The sequence below is a fragment of the Galleria mellonella genome, unplaced genomic scaffold (assembly GCF_026898425.1).
Source record: "Galleria mellonella isolate WM207_F2 unplaced genomic scaffold, CSIRO_AGI_GalMel_v1 utg270, whole genome shotgun sequence".
Taxonomy (NCBI): domain Eukaryota; kingdom Metazoa; phylum Arthropoda; class Insecta; order Lepidoptera; family Pyralidae; genus Galleria; species Galleria mellonella.
In genome coordinates, this window is record NW_026442062.1 from 4,404,749 (window position 1) to 4,429,202 (window position 24,454).

Genomic DNA, 24,454 nt, shown 5'->3' on the forward strand with positions numbered 1-24,454 from the left:
TGCAATTAATCTAAACATTTATTTCTTTTACTCAACACAATTCAGATAAAATAATAACCGCGGACATTAATGTCTGTCATACAATTTACTTATATTACTATTGATATTTATTATAAACTACACTCGTGTCATAATTTTTTTATTTTTAAGTAAATCAATATAAATTTGTATATCAATCTTTTCAATAAAAAAAAAATAGTCAAAAATCAGTTTGCACTAACAACTGATCAAATGAAATGTTGAAAATGAAAAATGTCATTCATTAAATGTATAAGATTGTAAAAAGTTACATTGCACAATTAAGATTTATTTTCTTTCTTCTCGACTATTCTTGCATATTTACAATAAAATTATGCAAAATATTCAGTGATTTTGATTCTAATTATTTCAATTAAGATTTTTTTTAATGTTCTTGAGATATCATTTTTTACTTTTTTTAAAAAAGGAGGTATCAAACCCATGCTATGCTAATGCAGGAGTTCTTAAGAACTCTTGTAGAGACAGAGTGCATCTTTCATCATAAAGTCCCTCAAAGCACACAGTCCTTTCAATATTTTCGTGTTTTGATCCATCTTCTGTATATCACTTTCTGATAAGCTCTTATCCTGTGCCAAATATCCATTGACCGCTTCCTCTGTCATCCAATTGGGTAATTTATGCATGTTGAACTGAGCCGGGTCAGGATTTGCAGGCATCGGGGTAAGGGACTTCTCCCAGGGAGTAATGTATTTCTGTTCAGAGTGAAGACCTTCAATGTACCTGATTTAAAAGAAAAAAATATAAAGATCTCGCTTATCTCTAATGATCATACTATGGCTATTATCTGAAACAAACTACTGTTAAAAATAATAGTGTACTAAATTACAGTGAAATCCGTATCAAAATCCGTTGCCTAGTTTAGAAGTAATTAGAGAAATAGACTTGGGCAATGACTGCGTTATGCTATTTAGATATATATGGAATGTATAATATGTACATATGTTACTGTAAAAATCCGTATATTAGTAATTCTTGTAGTAAATGATCTTGTTTTTATAAAATCCTTACATAGATAAATCCTTAGATTTACTGGTAAAATGTAAGATTAACGAATGTACGGGATTTTACAGTAACATATATATACAATATAGTTTGATTTAGTACAAGATGATACTATATAGTATCTCTAGTGTTATTTATTATCATTCGTCATATTGTAAGGCCAGGTATAGATAAGCGCTACACGGGTGACAAGTTCTACTAACCTGATATAGGCTTCGGAGTGCGTGACCCGCTGCGCGCGCGGCGGCGCGGCCACGAACAGCGGGTCGAGGCCGGCGCGGCCGTCCGCGCCGCCGCCCGCCGCGCCGCCGCTCGTCAGCCCCGCGCCCGGCGACGGCGTGTTGCGAGCCATCGGCGACATGCCCGACAACGACGCTGGGGGAAAAGGGATCGGTTCATAAATGCGTCTAACTGCCCAACTTAAATGTACCGCGGTACAGAACCAACTTCAGGCGAAATTCATATTTCTGCAGAGCTCCAATTAAGTTTAATAAATTATTGTTTGACCATGATGTTGATCTGTTCCACACAAAACCGCATGCAAATAAGTTGCAAGTGGCAAAATCATTCTTTGGGTCTCGCTCTACTGTACCCAATTGACTATTTTAGTAATGTTGTTTTGCTTTATATTGCTTTTATTTTATTATAATATATTAATATCATCAAAATTAATAACTTTGCAATAATATATATATATATATACACGATTCATGGCTTCACATAGATATAAATTTTATTATGTTTTGATTGTCATTCAGCTATACGTTTTCCAAAAAAATAAATAAACTTATGGCGGAAGGAATTGTTAGTAATAGAATATAACAGCCCCATTACTAAAAATATACCCTATCTGGTCGACCTCCACAAAGTTTCCTTTAGAAATCATCGTGATTAATTCTTGTGGAATTCGTCACTTATGAATTATAATAAATGGGCTTTTTAATCCTTGTAGTCGAACTCCGCGTGGACCCTCCTGAAAACCATCCTGGTTAGTTTTTGGACAATTCGTGTGAATGGACTATCTTAACTTAGTTCTCACCTATCATCATTCACTGGTACTTCGCTAGCATATACCAATAGCATAGATAACAAATTTGAACAGTTAAATTTGTCACACTTACCTCCTGGTGACATAACACCGCTTCGTACGCCGCTTGTTAACGTCTTCGGAGGTTTCTTTGTAGATGGGATGAAGTTCCTGACAAATGTAATAAAGTACATTTCATTTATGTATTTGTGTACTAATGATAAGTTATAAATGCTCTATAATCAAATTCAACTAACATTTTTTAATCTTCCAACGTATCCAAAACAGATATTTGTATAGAAAAAACAGTTTAGCGCCCTTTTAATATTTAAATAAAAACTTCATTAGCTTCATTTATATGAAAATATGCCTAGTAATTTGTGGTGCTATCTGAATCTTATTCAATTTTACGATGTAGTCCATTTACAATAGGAAAATACAAACTCCCTCTTCATAAAAACTGAAAAAACATCTAATGATGTTATTTCAAGTAGAGAACTGTTTTGATGTTTTCTTTTGAATTAATAATACATAAGGAACTGATGGACTATGCTAATAATTAAAATATGTAGGAAATTATAGTTTCTTTGAATAAGTGACCCCCTTTAAAAGTTGGCAATAGGCGCTCGCTGGTTTATTACAAGCTTAAAAACTTGACGGATTTATGTCACGTAATCGCCAACTGGTCTGTTTTGTCTATGTTTTTAATGCCGATTTGCAGTGCAATTTAATTTAATTAGTAAAACTGTCAGATTTTAAATGTTCATAACAAGCCCCTAGGTATGTCAGTTTACGTACCTAGAACGCTCGTGCACGACCATAGTGCGCCCGTTGCCCTTGTTGACGTGTAGATCGCGCACGTGCCGCAAGAGGCGTGGCAAGTTCGGGAAGGGTGCTTGTCCCTTGCGGACTCGCGCGCAATTTCGCCACAAGCACGGGTACTCGCTGTGAGATCCGCGGTAGTGTTGCTGCAGGTGACCCGCTGCCGCCACGCATGTAAATCACAAATAACACACCGGTCAGATTGTATCACAAAATCAGCGACTATGAATGTCTACCCAAAATATTAGTGACAAACAAAATACAAACTTGATGTTAAAGTCACAAAGGCTGTGATGGTAGTATAAACTCGGTCATTCGGACACTTCTTGTTATTTTGTGATGTGAAGAATTATCAATTTTAATTTAAGAGTTCGAGTTTGATTTGAACTCGTTTTATGTGTTCCACACAGATGAAAATTTGGAATTACGTATCATAATAGGTTTTATAATAAAAAAATTGTTACTCCAAAATATTTGTCGGTATATACATATTTATGTCAGAGGTAATTTGTAGACTTTACCACATTATATGATATAATAGTTACCATAATTGTATTACGAACAAATGTCCGCATCATTGTATCACCACTACGTTTTAAGTAGATTCTTAACTTTTCAGATACGCCTAAAGCGATGAACTCTACAAATTAGTTCGCCTATTATTATTTTATCATGGCTCATGCCCCTCTTATTATATCTTACTTACGTTCTAATTTGGGCTTCTTTGTTTCAATATATGTTCCAATCACTTGCAGCGATAAAAGACAATAAAATATAGTCGTCATGCTAAATTTAAAATATAATACAATTATACGTGGGTGTGCTTCATGTCACATATAGGTTTTCTTAAGCAACTTTAAATAGCAAAATATAGTGATACCCCACTTGACAGAAAGTGGTAACAATCGCCTATAAATATGAACAACACATGTGTTGTCAATCAACACAATGCACAGGGAGGCCCAAAGGCTCTCAAGGAAAAACTATAAAGTTGATTATAAAGAATTTTATCTAAAAAAAAAATAATAAGTGATTTATAAAATAACTTCTTTTCAAGGTAAAATTTTAACATTCTTATAAACTTCTAATTAATAAATAGTATATCAAATAGATATTTACTGTTGCCACCATCGCCGATACAATGTTCCATGCAGTCTTGTAAATCTTCGAACTGATAATCGCAGGTGTCCCAAGCACATTCATATGTCATTTCCATGGGCGTCTGTACAATTGATAAGCTTAATACAATTTTATGTACAATAAAAAATATATATACACACATTATACATTATATACAGGCACGACTAGAAACTAAGCATTGAAAGTAGTGTATCATCCCAATTATGCATTTATTTCTAACAAGTCAAACAAGATGATTTTATAAATTGTGTAAAAATCTAACTAAGACTTCGATTCCATCCATGTTTTTTGGAGATTACTTATTTATCATATTTTAATTTGGGACAATTCTAAGCGTTGTGCGTATATGGGAATGTCTCTTTGGTTGTTTAATCATAAATCAATATTAATAAAATTATAAGGTACAGAGACAAAGTACTTTAGTTCTCAGGAATGACAACGCGTGACGAATATGATGGGCAACACAGAACTCTCTGTTATATCTAAGGTACTGTTCATGTCTATAGGCGACGGTTACATCTTTCCATCAGGTGAGTTGTTTGCCATTCTAAGTTGCATAAAAATCATAATCTAATTTTAGAGTATATACATAAGAGTGTCTCCATAAAAATGCTTCGAGAAAAACGGGTCATCTTTTCCATACAATTTTGCGTGATATTTATCATACAAAATTGTATGGAAAAGATGACTATTTAGTTATCATTGATTCCTTTAAAACTCCTATATTTATTTTGTTTTATAATTTCTGCATCTTTTTAGTGTATAAATAAAATAATCATTTTATTTATTAAATAATACGTCAAAATACATTTTATACATTTTATACATTTTATAGTATATATAACACTGATAAAAAAAAAACCGAGTCAGTTAACTTGACAATTAGCTGACAAAAAGTTGACCCGTTTTTGAGGGCTCGATGCTCTATCTATATAATCTAAGAATCTAATATACACAACCTGAGTTCTACTATGGTTCACACTAGAATGATGAAATAGCAATAATAAATAGGCAGACGTACGTGCTGCGACAGTTCCCGCATCTCTTCGGCGAGGCGCGCGGAGGTCTCCTCGTTGCAGCGGGCGGCGCGCTCCTCCCAGCTCTGCTTGGTGGAGGCGGGCAAGGAGCGCCACTCGTTGCCTACGATGCGCGATATCTCGCCTGCGGGACAATGACAGCACATGACGCATATAATACATTTTTTTTTATACAACTTAGAATCAACAAAATGACTGATGGAAAGTTTATATAAACCTAATTAAATAATGGAAAGAACAGAGATGTATGATATTATTCTTGCCATTTGAGAACTCAGGTGTTATTCCTCTGTACCCAGTAAATTCACGCCATATCCCACCCTTCAAACCGAAACACAGCCATGCAAACACAACTGCTTCACGGTAGAAACACGAATGGGACAGATGACCCAAGCAATGTTTCTTTTATCTGTCCCCTCTGGTTAAACCTCTTATAACAAAACTTTTACCCAATTTATAGAATAAAATGACGTTTTTTTTTTATATAAACCTAATTAAATAATGTTTATTTTAATTTTTTAAACAGGTGTAGATATTATAAGTATTTTTTTTCTATTAAAGTACTTATTATAAAAAGTGTTTCCACAATAGACCAACAAACCTAACATAGATGGAAAGAGAGAGAGAGAATTTATTTATTAATACTTTATTTGTAATAAATCTAAAATTAAAATTTCAATCCTTATTCAAAGGAACCATATGAACTAAATTTCTAATAGGCAAAATTATTATAAATAAATTTTATAATGACTCATAAATCAGTAATTTTGTGAAACTTACAAATTAGAGCAATGACGCCATAGAATCGAGAACATATATATTATTATATGATACTTTTATGAGTTTAATAAGGTTACCTTATTATTGCCATATTTTCAAGGCTACGTTTTGGTAAAAGTATGGATGCACCTTTGGGCAAGGGTGTGAAAATTATGGAAAAGTACAAACGTAAAGTAAAAGAAAGTAGAAGAAACCAATATCTTACCAAATGTTGAATCTGGATTGCTTGCAATGATCGCCTTCCGAACCTCACTCGAGTACAATATGTAGCCAGTTACAATTTTTTGTTTTTGTTCTTTCTTCTTTTTCCCAGTTGCCGGCGTAGCGGACGTTTGGCTGGTCGTCTTCTCTTGGGTCGGAGTCGCTGTCATCGTGGGGTTATATGGGTTGCTATTGCCGCCTATTAAAAAAAAAAAAACAATTGAATCTTTTATAAATACTAATATAATTAAATATCTGCATTAAAAAATCGAGTTATCACGCATAAGGAACTTATTTATAATTTATTTTTTGGAAAATTACGCGTAAATTTCGCCTTTTGATTAGCGGTCACTGCAACTCATGCATGCTTGCAACACTAAAACTCGCTCATTCAGGAATCTTGAATATCTAGTTTTAACTGTAATATCCAAGTATATATATATATATATATATATATATATATATATATATATATATATATATATATATATATATATATATATATATATATATATATATATATATATGTGTGTGTGTGTGTGTGGGCATATCCCTACACCAATTTTCTTTCAAGTGGACCACAGCACGTATGCGGATTGTTGAAGAATTAACATGAAACAGAGAGTCAACTAAGCAGTCAAATTTATATAAAGTATCCTGTCCATGAAGCAATAGTTATAGTGGTATCCTTATGGTCCAAGAATATTAATCGTTTTCTATTAGTTGAGCTGTTAGAATGTTTGCTAATACATGTAGTTTAATACAAACCTATAGAGAGGGGAGTAGCGGGTGAAGCGAGCGACGAGTCATCTAGTGAGTTCTCAAGTAACATCTCCACATCGTGACTGCCGATAGTCGTGTTTATGAGATTCGTAAATTGCGGCTTGCCGTCCTATAAAAACAACAAACCGATAAAATAGAATTAACTTTTTTTTCCAAAAAAAAAAAACTTTTTTTATACTAATAAAGTATTAAAAATTATATTACTAAAATATTATGTAAATTGTTAAGTATATCGATATCAGATTTTATGTTAACTACTAACGTAATAATAAATCAATCATCGAAAACTCAGATTTCAGATTAAGGAGTCAAAAGTCGTCTATTTGGAGAGATTAATAAATTAAAGGATCGTCGTACAATTCATTTGTATTATAGCACTTTCTGTATAGCATGACTTAGTGATGTCTTATAAGTAAAATGTTAAAAATAAAAATTACAAAATTTGAAATCGGAAGATGTATAGGTGTTGCTTAATCACACTTAAATTGCTGAATGGATCTAAATAAAATTTGGTGTGCACATAGGCTACATCCTAACTTTACACAGGATTAATTGACGCGGTCAAATCTGCGGTAAACACCTAGTAAGTGAATAAAATATATTCTTACCATGGAGTCCGCATTTACATTAGGATTGAAAGGCTTCTGTGTGAAGACGCTGGACGACGACTGAACATCTTGGGCCGTGGCTAGCGGCGGTGGTCCCAAAGGCTTCGGGAAGAAGTAAATCTAAAAAAACATTTCAGTAATGGGATTAGTAAATAATAATTTTGATTTATATAATCAGAAAAATCTTAAAAAATTAACTAATTTTATAATTTCAGTAATCTTTAACAACTTGTGGCCAATTTCCGTGACAATGAATATCATATATCAAAAGATGATTTTGTACATAAAATTATTACTACGTAAGCTTCATAGTACCATTATTTGCCAGTATTCATACATGGCAAGATGGAACATAATTATAAAAGTATGAGACGAAACATGGTGAAAGAATAATGGCGTATATTTATTTAAATAAATTTAAAACGTATTCATATAACGGGCCAAATGAGAGGTTAAGTGCAGAAAAGAGAGTTCAATTTACATTTACAGTTTATTTAAATTTAAATACAGAAATCTGCATGGCTTTCTATCTCTATTATGTTAGTACCACCAGCCGCTGTGACTGTTTGCTTGCATTTCGGTTTTAAGAGAAAAGATGAGATATGGCAATGGTGAAATTATAGACTTATAAAATAATGCTTCTATATAATAACATCATAGTATTGAACATTCCAGATTTATTTAAAAATCCCATGTCATAATGTTCATTCACACTAATCACTGAAACAGCTCAACCGATTTCAATAAAATTTTACAAATGTGTATCGTTTGTTCCAACTATAAAGATAGGATAGTTTTTATCCAGATAAGAAAATCTGGAGCCTACAGGTGGCAGTATGTGGCAATGCAAAGTTTCCTGGATCAATTAATTATTTTTGTATGCTATAAAAAAAAACTTAATCGCACCTCATCGACTGTGACGTCCTTGGTGTGCTCGAAACGTCGCAAGCCGGCTTTGAGCTTACGCGCCACGCGGGAGGACTCGTCGTATGCACACTCGCACACATACACGTCACCCTCCGCAATTTCAGTCGGACGACCTGCGCACACACACTTTTTATAATACCCAAATACGAGGATAACTTTACAATAACACAAATAAGTACTGTGGAACTAAGTACATTATACGTATTTTAACTGTAAGAATAATGTATTTTTTTCGAGAATAGAAATACTAGCTTTCTTGACTAAAATAGACGTAAGTTAATCCGGTTATTTTTACAGTGAAAATATGAGTACTTGTAAAATTTTTCATTATAAATACAATATATTTAAATAATCTGCTAAGAATAGGATTATATATCTATATAACTATTGTTTATGTATTTAAACTTTGGTACCTAACACGTAAAAGTGACTGTAACAAGCATATTCATAATGTAGATAATGTCATTAAAATAACTTACATTTCAAATAATCATCGTAATCTAAAACAGCACATTTGCCCACGATACCCACCAGTGGGCTTGTATCATGCATCGTCGTCAACAACACTTCTTGTTTGTAGAATGGCTAAAAAAATAGAATTTAATATAAAAATTACATTAAAAACACAACTAAATAGCGCAAAAAAGCTCTAATTTTTAAACAAATTAAATACCTTGTTGATAATATTGGCCACCTCCGACGGAAAGATGAGGAATGGACCGCGGAAATAGCATTTATTACTGGAAAAAAAATATATGTTATTAATATGACTATGTCACAGAACATCCAAGTCTCAATATAACACATGAAGCAAATGTTCATATCTCAAATTATCAAAGATCTTAGTCTATATTTTAATTTCAAACGTGCTTCGTTAACGACAATACTCACTCGCCAGTCTCCCAGATGGTGTCGACCTGCGCGATCATCTGCTTACCACCCTCAGCTACCACATACACATAATCACCGGTCTTGATCACGCCCGAGCACACAGTGTTGTACTGCTCGTAGTAAGTGTTCTCGTCGTCGGTTCCCAGCGGGTTGTACATCACCACGTCCTGGAGGGTTGAAATAACCATTTTATAATTACAGCAATAAGATTTATTTTGTATAACCCGCAGACAGTATTCTTTTAGTTCAATAATATAACCATCACGTGTACTTTTGCAATTTTGAAGAGGTTAAGATGGAACACATACTAGATTATACTTTATTGCTTTTGTACAAGAGTTGCATATAAGTTGCATACAAAACGAATCATATTGTAAACACAGAATGATGATTTACGTAATGTTGCACACATTTTACCCCTCATGTATAATAATCTCAGTATCACCATGACTTTTCGAACAAAATAAATCCATGAAAAAATGAATACAACATGAAAGCATTAAAAAGAAAAAAAAAATTATACATAACAAAATGTTTGTAGTGAAATTAGATACATCAAAGTGCACTTTTAAATATAGAGCTAAATATCGGATATTGGATAATATTTATTCATACTGCTCAGAACCGTACAGTAGCAGCAGTAGTAAATAATACGTCGTACAAGAAAGAACAAACATCGTTTTACTTTACGTAAAATGAGACGAAATAAACATCTAATGTTTCAATAAAATATTTTAACACCAATGTTCAATATTTGGATATTTATAACACAATTCCTAATACATAGATGACGATATCCATTCCCATCAAATTGTTCATAATAGAAATGTAATGATGATGCAAAAGTTGCGAACATTCGCTACTTCGCACAATTTTAACAAAAAATGTAAATATATTGTAAATACCGGTCTCTCCTTCTCCTGAACATTTTCAAGTACTTCCAGTTCAGCGAGCTCATCTTTGTGCTTCTCGACGCGTTCACGGAATACAGACACTGTCCTATTAGGCTCCAACGGCACCTGTATGGGAATATAAGTTGATTGTAAATCAAACCGCTTTGTAGTGTAATGGCTATTTAGTATAAATATACTGGTCGGTGGTAAACTCTGTTAGTTAAGGAAATAAAAAATAAAAAGATGTGATAACGTCATTATTACATCCAAAATATAAACATTGTATTATTATTATTAGAAATATATAGAATGGGCATAAAAATTTTTTTTTTGTTCTCTGGGGGATTTAAATAAGTACTTTATACGAATTGTAGTAAGGTTTGGAATAATCCCCTAATAAAATTGTATTGGTCCGTTAATATTACGCCCTACGTACTTGCTTGACCTACCTACCGGCTTGTTAGAATCGACTGAAAATGTGTACTAATATTATAAAGGGAAGCATTTGATTGTTTCTAATAGATAAACTAAAAAACAACTCAATTGATTTAATTTTTCATCTAGAGAAATCTATATAATAAATAACATTTGGCTATTTATTATTTTCGCTACAATATCAACGAGTAACATAGGCTATATATTATTTTCGAAAATGCTGATTTTCGAAGCTGGGCCGAATCATTAGTAATGATTATAAGGGATAAAAAAAAAATATAAAAACAATAACAGCAAAAGTGCTGAGCAGAAATTTGAAGGTTGAAAGTAAAATTATTTCTCCTTTAATATAAATTGGTTAATTTTATTAATAATTTATAAGATGTGCAAATAAAAATAGATATATGATTACGTCTCTGGGTATGAGCGTAGCTTCCTTTTCGGCACCCTCCCAAACCTTGATCTTTTTGAACCAGCGATTCTTGGTGTTGTACCGACTCTCGCATACATACACATCCTTATCCAAGTAACCTGTTCATAAACAATTTATTTTAAGAAACTTAAGACTGTTAATACCGAAGTGTGGCAACGTCAGAATTATTTGTCAATTTTCAAAAATAATTCAATAATATTCAGTATTTGTTTGTTTATTCAACACGGGCTTTTTAGTTAAAAAAAAAAAGTTAGGTAATTATATAAAAAAAATTGTGATAAAGATGTATTGATGTATAAATTTATGTTGGATCTAAATAACAAAAAAGTATTTGAAAATTTTCAAAGCAAAATATGTATTAGAAGCAAAACTTGTAGTGGTAATTTGCATGTGCAACATGTTCTATAAATAACGTTTCAGTTCATTAACAGAGTACATTGTAAAAAATCAATACAGGATAATGAAAATCGTGCAAGTCTTGTTAAAAATTTTGTGTTACCACTCTTCGGTGAGTTTCGGTATGAACTCTCTTATAAAGAAATAATCATTATATCACCTGTTAACTATCCATTGCTAAACATAAGCTTAGCATATTTTCAAAACAACTAGAAAAAATAGACAAGAGCATGTTTCTACACTTAAGGGTTAAATAAAGATAGAATACATATATACATTCATATCTGTCACGCCTGTCACCCATTAGGATAGGCAGAAATAAGACAGAAAAGATAATTAATACCTTCAGGGCGGAACTTGAAATATTCCTTGACGTTCATGACGTAACAATGGCCGAGTATTTGTTCGAGAGGTATGGTGCGATGAGTTTCCGTTTTAAATACCTCTTGATGTAGGAACTTGCGCGTGCGCACGTGAAATGTCTCGTGCGGCCTGCGAAAATAACTAACTTTACACATAAGAGGTTAAAAACACAGAGCTTCTACTATGAGTAATTGATATCTAATATAAATACTTTTTGTAAATATATAATATAGATATACTTATGGAACTATTTAGCAGAGATTGAACCTGCAACCATCAGATTTTATAGTAATGTGTCATACTAATAATATTTAAAATAATAACATACCTGTAATATACATTGTATGAAAAATAATTGTACCGTTAATCATTGGTACACCGTTAAAATCCGTTTAGTAGTTTTTGTTTCTATAACGAACATCATTTTTGTTGTATCGTCAATATATTTCACCTCTCACTCTCTCCACTTGGACAATGCTCAAATCCTTAATTCCTTTTTCTGCTTGAACATAAACGAAATCACCCTTCTTATATTGTGTTTGGAATGGTGCAGTACTACCGGCCAGTACTGATTCTTCAGTACTTGATCTAGAAGAAAATATATTCACAAAAAATATGAATTGGTACATATCTCTCATAGGTAAGACTTCTTTTGAAAACTAAAGCATTTTTGTGAAGTAGATAAAAAAATTACTTTAGGAGCTATAAAATCATAAATAATTCAATATTCAATACATTTATTACGTTAATCAGACAATCGTTTCAATAGTCAAAATATTATTTCATATTACTCTATTCCTGACATCACATTCTCGATAAATAGTAGTGGTGATACATTATGGCAAATCGTACATATTTAACCTGTACTTCACATGCCTAATCGAACATAGCTTTATCACAATTTATTTGTTCAAATGTCTTTTTTTTATACAACTTAGATTGGCAAACAAGCTAACGGTCCACCTGATGGAAAGTGGTAACAGTCGCCTGTAGACATGAGCAGTACCATGGACATAACAGACTATACTGTTTCGCCCATGATACCTCCCATGCGTTGCTATTCCTGAGGACTCAGATGTTATTCCTCTGTGCCCAGTAAATTTACGCATACATATTAAGTTAATATAGTTTTAGAATTAATATATATGCAACTATAAGAACTATAGAACTAGCATATATACTCTGTGTACTGTATATATGCTTGCAGTTTGCGCAGTTGTAATAGGTGATTATTTCAAGCAATGGACTGTTATCAATTAACCAGAATCATACGGTATGTTTTGTTTATACAGTCTAACAATGTTTAAAATTATGAGTATAAATTAATCTAAAGGGTACGAGAAGCCTCACCTGGTCTCATCTTCATCCTCGTTCTCCTGTAACAGTTTGCATTGTTTCACGAGTTCCACACTAGTGGTGAGGGTATCTCGAGTGAAGTTCATTGCGGGGGATTGAAGAGTGTTCTTGCACAGTAGGTCCCTTTGTTCGACAAAATACGATTGCAGTTCCACTGAATCTTCGAATATCTGGCTGTCGGTACGAGAGAGGCGACGTGCTCTGGACATACAGATTTTTTTTTAATAATTTGTTATTAGAATAAAAATGTGTAAAATTCATATGTTTGTGTGTGTTGAAACTCTTATTTTAGTAAGTTAGTAACACAAATTTGAAATAAAAAATAAGCTATTTCTTTTAATTATATATTTTTTTATTTTGTATGAAAGATAAAAAAACATTATTAGATTTCCACTATGCTTTTTGGGACAATATGTACTCATTTTCCCCGCCTGCGCTACCAGCGTATAGCGACAGCGCAGGCGGTATCATCATTCCATTATCACCCCATAAACTGACCCTGTATATACTAGGTGTCTGTGCTTACCTTTCGAAAACGGCGAACATGTCCTGCTGGAAATGATCGAGACGGCGGTAAAGGCCGCGATCGAGGCGGCGCTTTACGAGGTCGAGGCTGATTGCGCGCACTCGTTCTCCGCCCGCCTCATCGTGCTCAGGCAGTTCTGCCATGCTATCTGAGTAACACCTGGAACCATGAACAATCACATTTTTTTTTCAGACGATTATTTTTGATGTCGAAGTTTTGTTTTTCTATCTTGGTACACTTTTTTTTTAAGCCACAAATCGCAACAATTTCCTGGTCCACTAACTAGGAAATACTGCGTTAAGAGAATCACGCAATAAACATCAGGAATCACAACTCAGAACATCCGGGAAGAAAAGGATTGTTTTAATGGGTTTTAACTGCCCCATTGCTACCTATCAGGCCAACCTTCACGCGTTTCCCCCTGGAAACCATCATGATTAATTCTTGTAGAATTCATTACGATGGGCTAACTGCCCTATTTTCATCCTCAGCTATCATACATCACTGGTGCCCGGCTAGCGTATACCGATAGCGCAGGCAGGGTTAGCATTTCATTTTCACCCATAAAAAAAAAATACTCAGAACATCCATACAATAAAAAAAAAACATTACCTGCCCTCCTCATCTTGGTGATTGTAGACAGTAGTGAACAGGTTGAGTAGTAACTCTTGTACCGCAGCTGGTACATCAGGAACAGAATCTTCATCCTCCCTGTAGTCAAGAAACATTTGTTAATATGTGCTCTGTATACGCAGACGAGTAATAAAGAGTTTCTAAAACACCTCTGGTTTATATGAAATCACTTATGAATGAAAGTAAATGAAGTGAGAGACATAAGCGAAGATAGAAGTCTATCACTTATGATTCTTTCTACCAATCCTGTAAAAATATATTAAGAAACTCATACACACATATATATATACAGGAATGTAACAAAGGCAAACAAGTTGACGACCCACCTTATGGAAAGTGGTACTTACCTAAGTAACTGTTTAGTTTGTAAACACATTCGCTGTAGTATTAATGCATCTTTATATATCTGTGAATCCGGTTCGTTATACTTGCAAGCATTATCAAACATTAGTATGAAATCTGAAGCCAGCTCATTAACAGAACTATAGGTGTTCATTTTGAGTTTGTGTGCTATTTTTTCCATGTCAATGGGATTTTTTATCAGCTCGTAATAGTCTGGATACTCAATTTTGTTCGGTAGCTTCATGAATATAAGGGCTAATTGGCGGTTAGCTGAAATATATAATAATTTGATAAAACTTGTGGTTCTCAATGTTTTAAAGCTTCGATTTAGACTAGTTTTATTTTAACCTGTCCCTTTTTGGTCAAGTAAATGGAGATTAATGACTAACATAAAAAGTTGTAGAAATTCTGGTAATAATAATAATAGTCAATCTTGGAGTATTAGCAGTCATACATACACTAATGGCTGCAGAATTAAGCAAAATAATTCAAATCAAATAACCATTGTTAGATATGTTTGCCATCCATCGACGAACTGAGTAGAAATGAAAACGAATTCATAAGCTATACAAAATAATATAAAGCTTTAGTATGATAATAAAAGTATATAAATAACTTCATAGATTGATCAAAATAGGATCCTATATTTGAAATTTCCAACGACAATTTCAACATTGACAAATAATGTCAACTGTGCTGAAAATAGTTCAAATAAAAAAAAATTAAAACACTAAATCTCACCTTTTGGATCCCTGTAATCTCTGATGGCATCATACAATGTCCTCAGTTTTTGTTCCAATGGTGACAATTGCTTCGATTTAGCTGGTTTAAAGGTTTTTATGTTTGTCTTCTTTTCTTGCATGCCACTGTGCAGATCTTTCAATCTATCATTAAGCACTCTTTCCAGAAGGTTTGCGTCATCATATACCATGGAGCCCTCCTCGTTGAACTGGCGGCAGTTGGAGAACATGACGCGGAAATCGGATACCATCTCATCGACTGAGTTGTATCTATCGTTCTGTGAATGACGAATAATGCTTATGACGGGTTTTTTGTCAATTGTAAGTATAGTACTTTATTGAAGTACATAACTTAATATTTCGCCAGTTACACTACGGCAACACTAAACCTACAAACGTGGTATTGAAAAATATACTATGTTATTCACATAGGCCATGTTTATAAATCACAATCATCATTTTTATCGAGTGATTAAATAAATAAAATAGATTTTTTTTTAATGGAGTAAATTTAAATGTAAGCATTTTTGAATAGTATTTTTTTATGAATCTACAAATATAAATTATAAATACAATTTCAGCTGAGTATAACTGGCAAGAAATTCAGAAGAATAAAATTTTAAAAAAGGAATGCTAACCTTAATATTACTCTCAATGGTTATCATATCGATTGGTCTATCTATTACGTTGTAATAATCCGGATAAAGTTTCTTGCTTGGTTTCTCCATGAAGAGCAACATTGGCTGCCTTCCGTCGGGGCACGTGAAGTCTAACATTTGCTTTGCTATATAGTGTAACTTCTTCTTCAGGGGTAGATTTGATTTAGGGATCGAAGGAGACGGAGCGGGGGATGGAGCTGATGGAGGAATTGGATTAACACGCGGGCGTCCTGCGAATAAAAATTATGCTTTTATATAAATAAATTATTATAACAGTAGTATACTATTTTCCGATAAAAAAGACCTATTTCAAATTTGTCAAAATTAGTTATTTTGAACAAAAAAGAAACTATCGGAATTTTTTACCAAATTATAAAGAATATTTATGAAACTTGTTCATGTTCACACAATTAGTTTTAGAAAAGTTATAAAATATCTAAATAATTCCTATGAACATTGACAAATAAAAATAAACAAAAAGACAAAGTATCACCTAATAATAACCACCACATAATATTTCCTTTCGTACTTTTGTAATGTCTCTAAAAACATAAAAAAAAATGAAATAAATAATTTAAATAACAAGAAAATAAAGTGCTTCCCACATATATTACCTGAACACATATTGTTGATTCTGAACTATAATTTTATTTTGAAATGATATAAAATATAAATAAATAGTTCACAGTCAAAAGGAGACAACTAGACAGAATGATAATGGAATGCAAAATATAACAATTCAGTAACGACATAACGGGAGTTTCATTTCTAAGAAGTATTAATACGATTAACTGGCATCTTATAATTGCCGAGTTCTGCGAATCTGATAAGACAGATTAAATTACATACGCTAAGTATGCGAATAAGCTTATTTTGATTAATCTACTTTGTCAATTGAACCAGGAGATAAATAAACGATGTTAGTTTAGGATATGGTATAAATCTATATTAATCCATTCAGTAGTTTCGAGCCTAACTAAAATACATGTTTACAATTTTTATATTTAAGACAACAATGGGATGAAAAAGTTCATACATCATCGGCAACGCATGGGAGGTATTATGGGCGAAACAGTATACTCTGTTATGTCCATGGTACTGCTCATGTCTATAGGCGACAGTTACCACTTCCCATCAGGTGGGCCGTCAGCTTGTTTGCCATTCTAAGTTGTATAAAAAAAAATCTGTACACGAGAGATATTGAAGACAAATATGAGAGGTACAAGAACGACAAAAAGCAAAAACAATAATTTTTAGTAATTTCATGTGTGTGAATGTAAATTAATTTGTTTGTTACGTCTTGTCACCTTCATGACTTAATCTATCGTTATAACATAAGGCATATACATAAAATTATCTAAACACATTTCCTTTATGTTTGTGCTTAGCAGATCGCATAATATATCGATTTTTAACTTTGTATGAATTTGATAATTGTATGAATTCAAATCTGCAGTTATTGTTTATAATCGATGTATACTAATATATTAATACTAGAACTATGAGGGTGGCGCCCTCTAATGTCTAAAATTGTGTAAGTCATCTTGTAAGTACACAAAAATCTTTGACGGGGATTTTTTACAAATTTCATACCCTCCGATTCATAAAGCAAGTGACAATAAAAACAAAAAATGAAACAAATTAAATTTAATTAGATACATTTTAGAATTCCCATACAGTATGAAGTGTTTCGCTATAGAATTGTGTACCATAGTTTATCCACCAAACTTGGAAAAGTTTTAAATGAATGGAGTTTTCGTAGTAACGCAAGTCGGAATTCTTACCTCATAAACACCTCTGACTAGCTCTTCGACAAGTCGTAGATATACATATACATACATAATTATATTTCATTTCTTACCTCTAGGTCTAGGTGTACTTTGGTTCTGACTCTTCACTGTAGAAAGGCTTTCGTCGTCACTGGATGAGCTTTGCACGATATCCAATAACTCTTGTACACGTTGCTGCATTAATCTAGACAAATATTTGTATTTGACTATATATTTATTGTACGTACAATATTGGAGATTAATCCATACGGCATGTCTGTATGTAAGCAAACACCATTGACTATGAAGCATTAGTAACATGTGTATTTTACCATGTACATGTTGATATATATACCGACATACAAACCTTAAACCTAAGAGGTCTTCTTAGGAATTTTAATAACTAGCAAGAAATTTATTGGATCTCAATCTTCAGAAGAAGGTAAGCTATACCCGTTGTAAACGGGTTTTTAACGTTCAATTTAGCAATAATCTTTTTTACATTATAGTTCAAAGTGTGCAAACACGCAATTTTTTAAAGTTTAAAATAAATTTCGATAAACAAAACAATTCACTAGCATGCTGAAAGCTCGAATCGAGACTATGATGACTTAAATATTCATATAAGTATAGTGCAATTGTTATTGGAGTAATTTTGTTTTTAAATAATAGAGACATACCTTTGTAACTTGACAGCGTCTTTGTACAACCTTGAAGTAGGTACATTGTACTGTTTGGCATTCTCAAACATAATATTCATGTCCCCGGCCACCTCGGATAAGGTTCCGTAAGCCCCACGTCTAATTTTGTTCTTAATCTGGTTGAGGGAGACTGGATTTTTTATTTCTTTGTAATAGTCTGGGTAGGCCCGGCGCGAAGGAAGTTTCCAGAACGGTTCTGCCATTGGAGTGCCTGTGACAGTCGACTATTGTAAGAGAGAAGAGACTGCATTTTTCACATGCAAACTAATCTAGAATGTGGGTGCAACGCAACTACCTTGGCTTTAAATTTATAATTACAATATTTAACATTGAAAGTTATTGATTACATAATAGTTCTTACAGAAACAGGTTTTTTAATTGTTCACACGAAAAAAATACAACTAATGTTTATCTATAATTAACTGTATATTAACTGCGCGAATATATGTTTTCTTTATTTCAAGTTCGGATCATTTAATAAATTATTCATAACATGCATGTAAGTATTATAATAAAAAGTGAAGTGAAAATTAAGTACTATATTTCAATTTAAATTTATTTACAAATATTGTCGTATATATTAGGATCATTGTCACTTGCTTCTTGTTCCATGAATTCAAAAGTTTAAAAGCTAAGTAAAAAACATCGTCTGATACATCCCGTCACATACATTTACAACAAAGGCGGTCTAGAAACTCTTGCCATTAAAGGACGCCACACACAATTTATAGCAGTAAGTAAAAATATACAAAAGTAATTACCGTTAGGTCCCAAATGATTCTTAATTGTTTCTAGAAGCTTCCATTGTGGGGAGTCTTCATTTTCAATATGTTCTTCACCACTTTCACCGCCACTATCTTCGGAATGCTATAAACAATACAATTATGTTACACATAGCAATATGAAATGTCATGAAACACACTAATTTACTTGATAACTTTTTGATGAAGTATCGCAAACCCATCGCAGTAGGAAATATACAGTATATTCATCAAAGGAAAGTTTATGCTTTACGATGTAGTAAATACACTCTTTGCTAACATGAATGAATAAAGAAAACAGGTAATAGAGTATAATTTTTGTATACCTGACATTCATATTAAGTGAACAAACCATTATTCAAATAACTATACATAAAATAAACAATAGCTAGAAAAAGATTTTTGTGTAATGTATTATATATTGCCTTAGATTACACAGATACTGTCTCCATACAAATGCTTCGAGAAAAGCAGGTCAACTTTTTCATACAATTTTACGTGATAAATAGATAATTATTTATCACGAAAAGTTGTATGAAAAAGTTTCCTTTATAGTTTCTCTATTTATTTTTTTTTATAATTTTTTACATGTTTTTAATGCGTATAAATTCGTTTTATTTATGAAATATTTAAATATAGATACGTCAAGATACATTGTGTGTAAGTATTAGAACACTGATAAAAAAACGAGCCAGTTAATTTGACAATTAGCTGACAAAAAGTTGACCCCTTTTTTGGGACTCGATGCTCTATCTATATAATCTAAGAATATTCCATCTTGAAAAAAGATTGAAAATAGGTATTGTTCCCCAAGATCAAAAACCATGGAAAGATGAAACAATAAATATGAGCATAGATAATAAAAATATACAAAATAGGGATATTTTCTAATACCAACCTTAAGCTCTGACTCTGTGTCGGAGCCGGGTGGCTCCATAATGGCTAGCGCTTTACTGTTTGGCACGGGGCCCACGCGTGAGGTTCGTTTGCTACGAATACGCTCTGATGTCTTAGCGGGACCGCTGCGGCCGTGTTGATCAATCTCTTGTTTGCGGACTTGGATCACCTGCATATATATTTATTTATTTATACTTTTGCACACATTAAAATATGTCTAAAGACGGACTTAATGCCTGATTCTCTACCAGTCTACCGTTATGCTAAACGAAGAGTAAATGACAGTGCATGGATTTAGCAAAATCAGTTTGTAAATAAAATACTTAGATTTTTTTTCTTTTCAACCGACTTCAAAAAGAAGGAGATTCTCAAATCATATGTATGTTTTTATCGGTTTAAAATTATCTTAATTAATTAAGTGTTAACGTTACAATGCTTTAGCATTTCATCTACAACACTTGGAAATACGGTTATGCATATATCGTATTACCTTTTAGTTTTTTAAGAAATTACTAATTGCAAAACATGCAGGATTACTAAAGATAAAATTAATTAAAAAATATTACCTTCTTCAATGTTTTAGCATCTTTATAAATCTGACTACCAGGCTCGTTGAAGTGGCAAGCATTACGCACCATCAGTTGTAAGTCTTTCTCTAACTCATTTATGTTAGTATATTCACCACCCTGTATCTTCTGTGCAATGGTCTTCAAATCTATAGGGTTGTCTATCACGTTATAGTATTCTGGATAGCGACGTTTGGATGGTAGAAATTGGAAGGCGGGGTAAAGAGCTCTACCATCCGAATTAGCAGTCATTACCTGTGAAATGATGAGCAATTTGAGTAAGTAATAACATTATTTTAACACTTATAAACATGTATAAATTCTATTTATTTACATAAGTAATACCATAGTGTAAAGGGTAAAAGTATATTTCACAGACTTATTAATATTTTTGAAATCAATAAATGAGTAAATAAAAGTCTGCGACGAAGATTGACAAAATCAATTTTACTTATATATAATAATAACTGCTAATAAACAAATCAATTAAAAATAAAAGAACCGACAACCACTGCATGTGACGATTTATGCAAAGTGAAATAAAAGAAACAAAAGAAAGCCACCAACAAGTTCTTTTTCAGTTTTGTTTGTAATATTAGAAAGTGTATTGTAAAATTTACATGGAACTTGAACAGTAATTATAGCAAGGTTATATTTGCAAATATAACAAATATACAAATGTGGTGACAAAATGTGATAAAAAAAATGGTTACCTAGAACGAGAAAAAATTTAATCCAAATGGTGACACAGATCACATGAGGTTGAACTTAGGACAATACACCAGTACAAGAGAAAAAAAAATACGCAATAAAAACCTGTACTGAACTGCCTAATATGATAATAGTAATTTATTGTTCTACTCATATGAACAGAACAGAGATCTATGCATTAATACTTATACATTCTTTTTTATATTTTATAAATACACAGAAAATAAAATCTTTAAGTATATTAGTATGGACAGGTTTGTCTTATTGTTTCAAAACTTATTTTTTAGTTAAATGATTGAGAAATGAAAAAAAAGAAAATCTTACTGCATTAAATAACTCCTCAAATACATTATCCTCTTCATTATTGGTAGATGTCTCTGATAGATCCTCAGCTACATCTGATCTGCGGCTGGAAGATCCATTGCGAGATAGCTTTGGAGTCTTGATTTCTTCACCTGTTATATACAATAAAATTACATTAGCCATACACTTTTTGGATGTGCCACATGCCTCATTAAAGGGATTTGTAAAAAATTTTTATAGGAAGATATAATTATTAAAATGTTACTAGCAACAAAAAATTATGACAGAATTTTTTTATAAAAATTAATAGACCTAACCGAAACCTACAAACTAGTTTACCCTGTAAGATGAGAAAATATGCAATAAGAAAGAATAAGATAACAAATATTGGTATCACATTCTATCTCATGCATGTATGAGTATAAGAGATACCATATATGTCTAATAAAAATTTCGATCTGGGAGCTCATTTTGTAAAGCAACATATTTATTGCCACACATATAATGACAAATTATTAATATTACCATTTTCCAGAGCCTGTTTATTCTGGCCATACAGTTTCCACAGCTCAATAGCATCTTTGTATTCCACAGAGTCTGGCTTGTAGAAAGCTTTTGCATTGTTCACAAGCAGCTCTATATCAGCTGATAACTCTTCAATATCTTCATATGTGTCAGTTTTCAATTTTTGTTGAACCTGCAATCAATTTATTAAATGTATCAACTAAACCATAGGTTCTCAATATGAGTGATAACACCCTTTTTGGGCATTTGAGACTTTCATAGGGCTAGAAGAAGACTCAGAGAAAATTATTATTTAAATAAAATTGTGTCACTTCTGCTTTTTAACAAATTGTAAGAGAAGTGTAAAAAAAGTAAGTAAAAATGGAGGGCTCTAAAAAAATATTAGCTTGCTTATTTACTTATTATAGATGCTTATTTACAAAGCCTACTGTTATTGTATATGTGAAATAAAAAATATATAAAAAATCTTTTAATATTTCAAATTATTCTTAATTTTTGTGTTATTAATTCTATTATACACTAGAATTTCAAATGAAAATCTCTTTTATAGTGAAATCCATCTGTTAAAAATATTATTGAATAAGGACAAAATTAATATAAGATCACAATAAACTCCTTAATTAATAAACTCTACAAAAATATCAAAATCTGAATATATTATAAATACATGGCAATACCATATAATATATTGATAATAACTAAATAAAGAATAATTGAAAATCTTTTCCCTGATTATTATATATTATATATGATATATTATTGTTACTTATAGGGATTACTAATTTTCTTACAGTAAATAGTCTACAAAATTACCCTCAACAAGTCAATAGGCTGTGACACAACTTCATAGTATTGTGGCTCTTGTCGCCTCTTAGGTGCTCTAATAAAGGAGTCACATAGCAATGTACCATCTTCTTTTTTATATGACCTTATAGTGTCATACAGTTGCTGACATATTTCACCCTGAAAAAAATATAATTCATTAATCATAATTAATCAAATAAAGAAATTACCCAAAAAGGATGACAGATACACTCCAAAAACACACACCCAAACCCAAAACGCATATCAATATACCTTTTTGTCCAGTGCAGGATTTGAACCTATGACGAACCCACCTCTCTGTGAATATGAGGAGATTATTACTCTAATCGGACAGGTTGGTATTGCAAAGCTTTGGTTTCAAAATTGATTTTAATATTAATGGAATAATTTGGGTTGCAGGTTTGGTTTTAACAATCCAAATTAGTTAACCTGGTATTTTTTAGAATATTCTTTTATGTAAATAATATATTTTTTATTTTCTTTTTTTATACAAATCATCATACTTTTATAAATTATTTCATTTGTACACTTAAATGACACCATCAGTTTGTTACACCTACCAATACAAACATTAATTAAACCTATGATTTATGTATGTAACTCCACCTGTTACTATAAGTAATACTCAGTCTCTTCTACCAAAACTTATACTATTAAATAAGAGACTTTGCTTACAAACCCCAATTTTAATTTCAAGTTTGAGAACTTACAGGATCCAGCTTCTTTTTCTTTCGAGACGATGGAGGCGGTACAGGGTTGCTTAACTCCGCTCCATCATCACTATCGTCATCAGCTCCACGACTGGCCACGGAAGAGGCACGTCGTCTCTTGCTCATTGTTTACTAGCACAAATACCAGTAAGTGAAGTTTCTCGAGAATATAAAGTATCCAACAGAAAACTCTCACGTCATTACCATGTTAAAAACAACGTTTATTATATTAATAAAATATTTACTGAAATAAGTCACACACACTTTATATACGTACATTTATTTTCCACATAATGAAATTACTGAATTAAAACTAGAAGAATAGGAATTTAGAAACCCAAGCGTGTTTACCAAATTAAAAAGAGAAGCGGTAGACCACAGAGTGAATATGAGAGAACAAGGAGAGTGGACACTACTTATATATCGATGAAACCAAAATACATCTATGCAAATACCTAGAAGTATCAACATAAAAAAAGTATATTCAAAGTTATATCAATATTATGCTGTTATATACTATACATTATATACATCTTTTTCGAAAATATCAATTTCTTAATAAAATTTTCTGTAATATAGTGTCAAATTTTCAAATACAATAAAATGGTTACATAGATTTTATATTAATGCTTTTTTATTCAAGTTGACGTGAA

General features: G+C 32.1%; 1 protein-coding gene across 1 annotated transcript; it reads right to left on the bottom strand.

Annotated features, from left to right (window-relative positions):
• Positions 1–24,201, bottom strand: LOC113514200 (protein polybromo-1). The gene is given in 34 exon segments (XM_052895288.1): positions 1–759; positions 1,245–1,416; positions 2,163–2,239; positions 2,867–3,050; positions 3,597–3,638; positions 4,010–4,112; positions 5,052–5,191; positions 6,053–6,247; positions 6,817–6,940; positions 7,440–7,559; positions 8,346–8,479; positions 8,846–8,951; positions 9,040–9,106; positions 9,258–9,424; positions 10,163–10,276; positions 10,998–11,116; positions 11,758–11,918; positions 11,960–11,975; positions 12,193–12,365; positions 13,128–13,334; positions 13,660–13,818; positions 14,272–14,370; positions 14,640–14,904; positions 15,376–15,652; positions 16,013–16,263; positions 17,895–18,007; positions 18,483–18,714; positions 19,265–19,370; positions 20,163–20,330; positions 20,728–20,982; positions 21,763–21,893; positions 22,267–22,438; positions 23,080–23,229; positions 23,802–24,201. Coding segments are annotated over 34 exon segments (5,202 nt in total). The 5' UTR covers positions 23,928–24,201; the 3' UTR covers positions 1–482.
• Between the last annotated feature and the right edge of the window lie 253 nt (positions 24,202–24,454).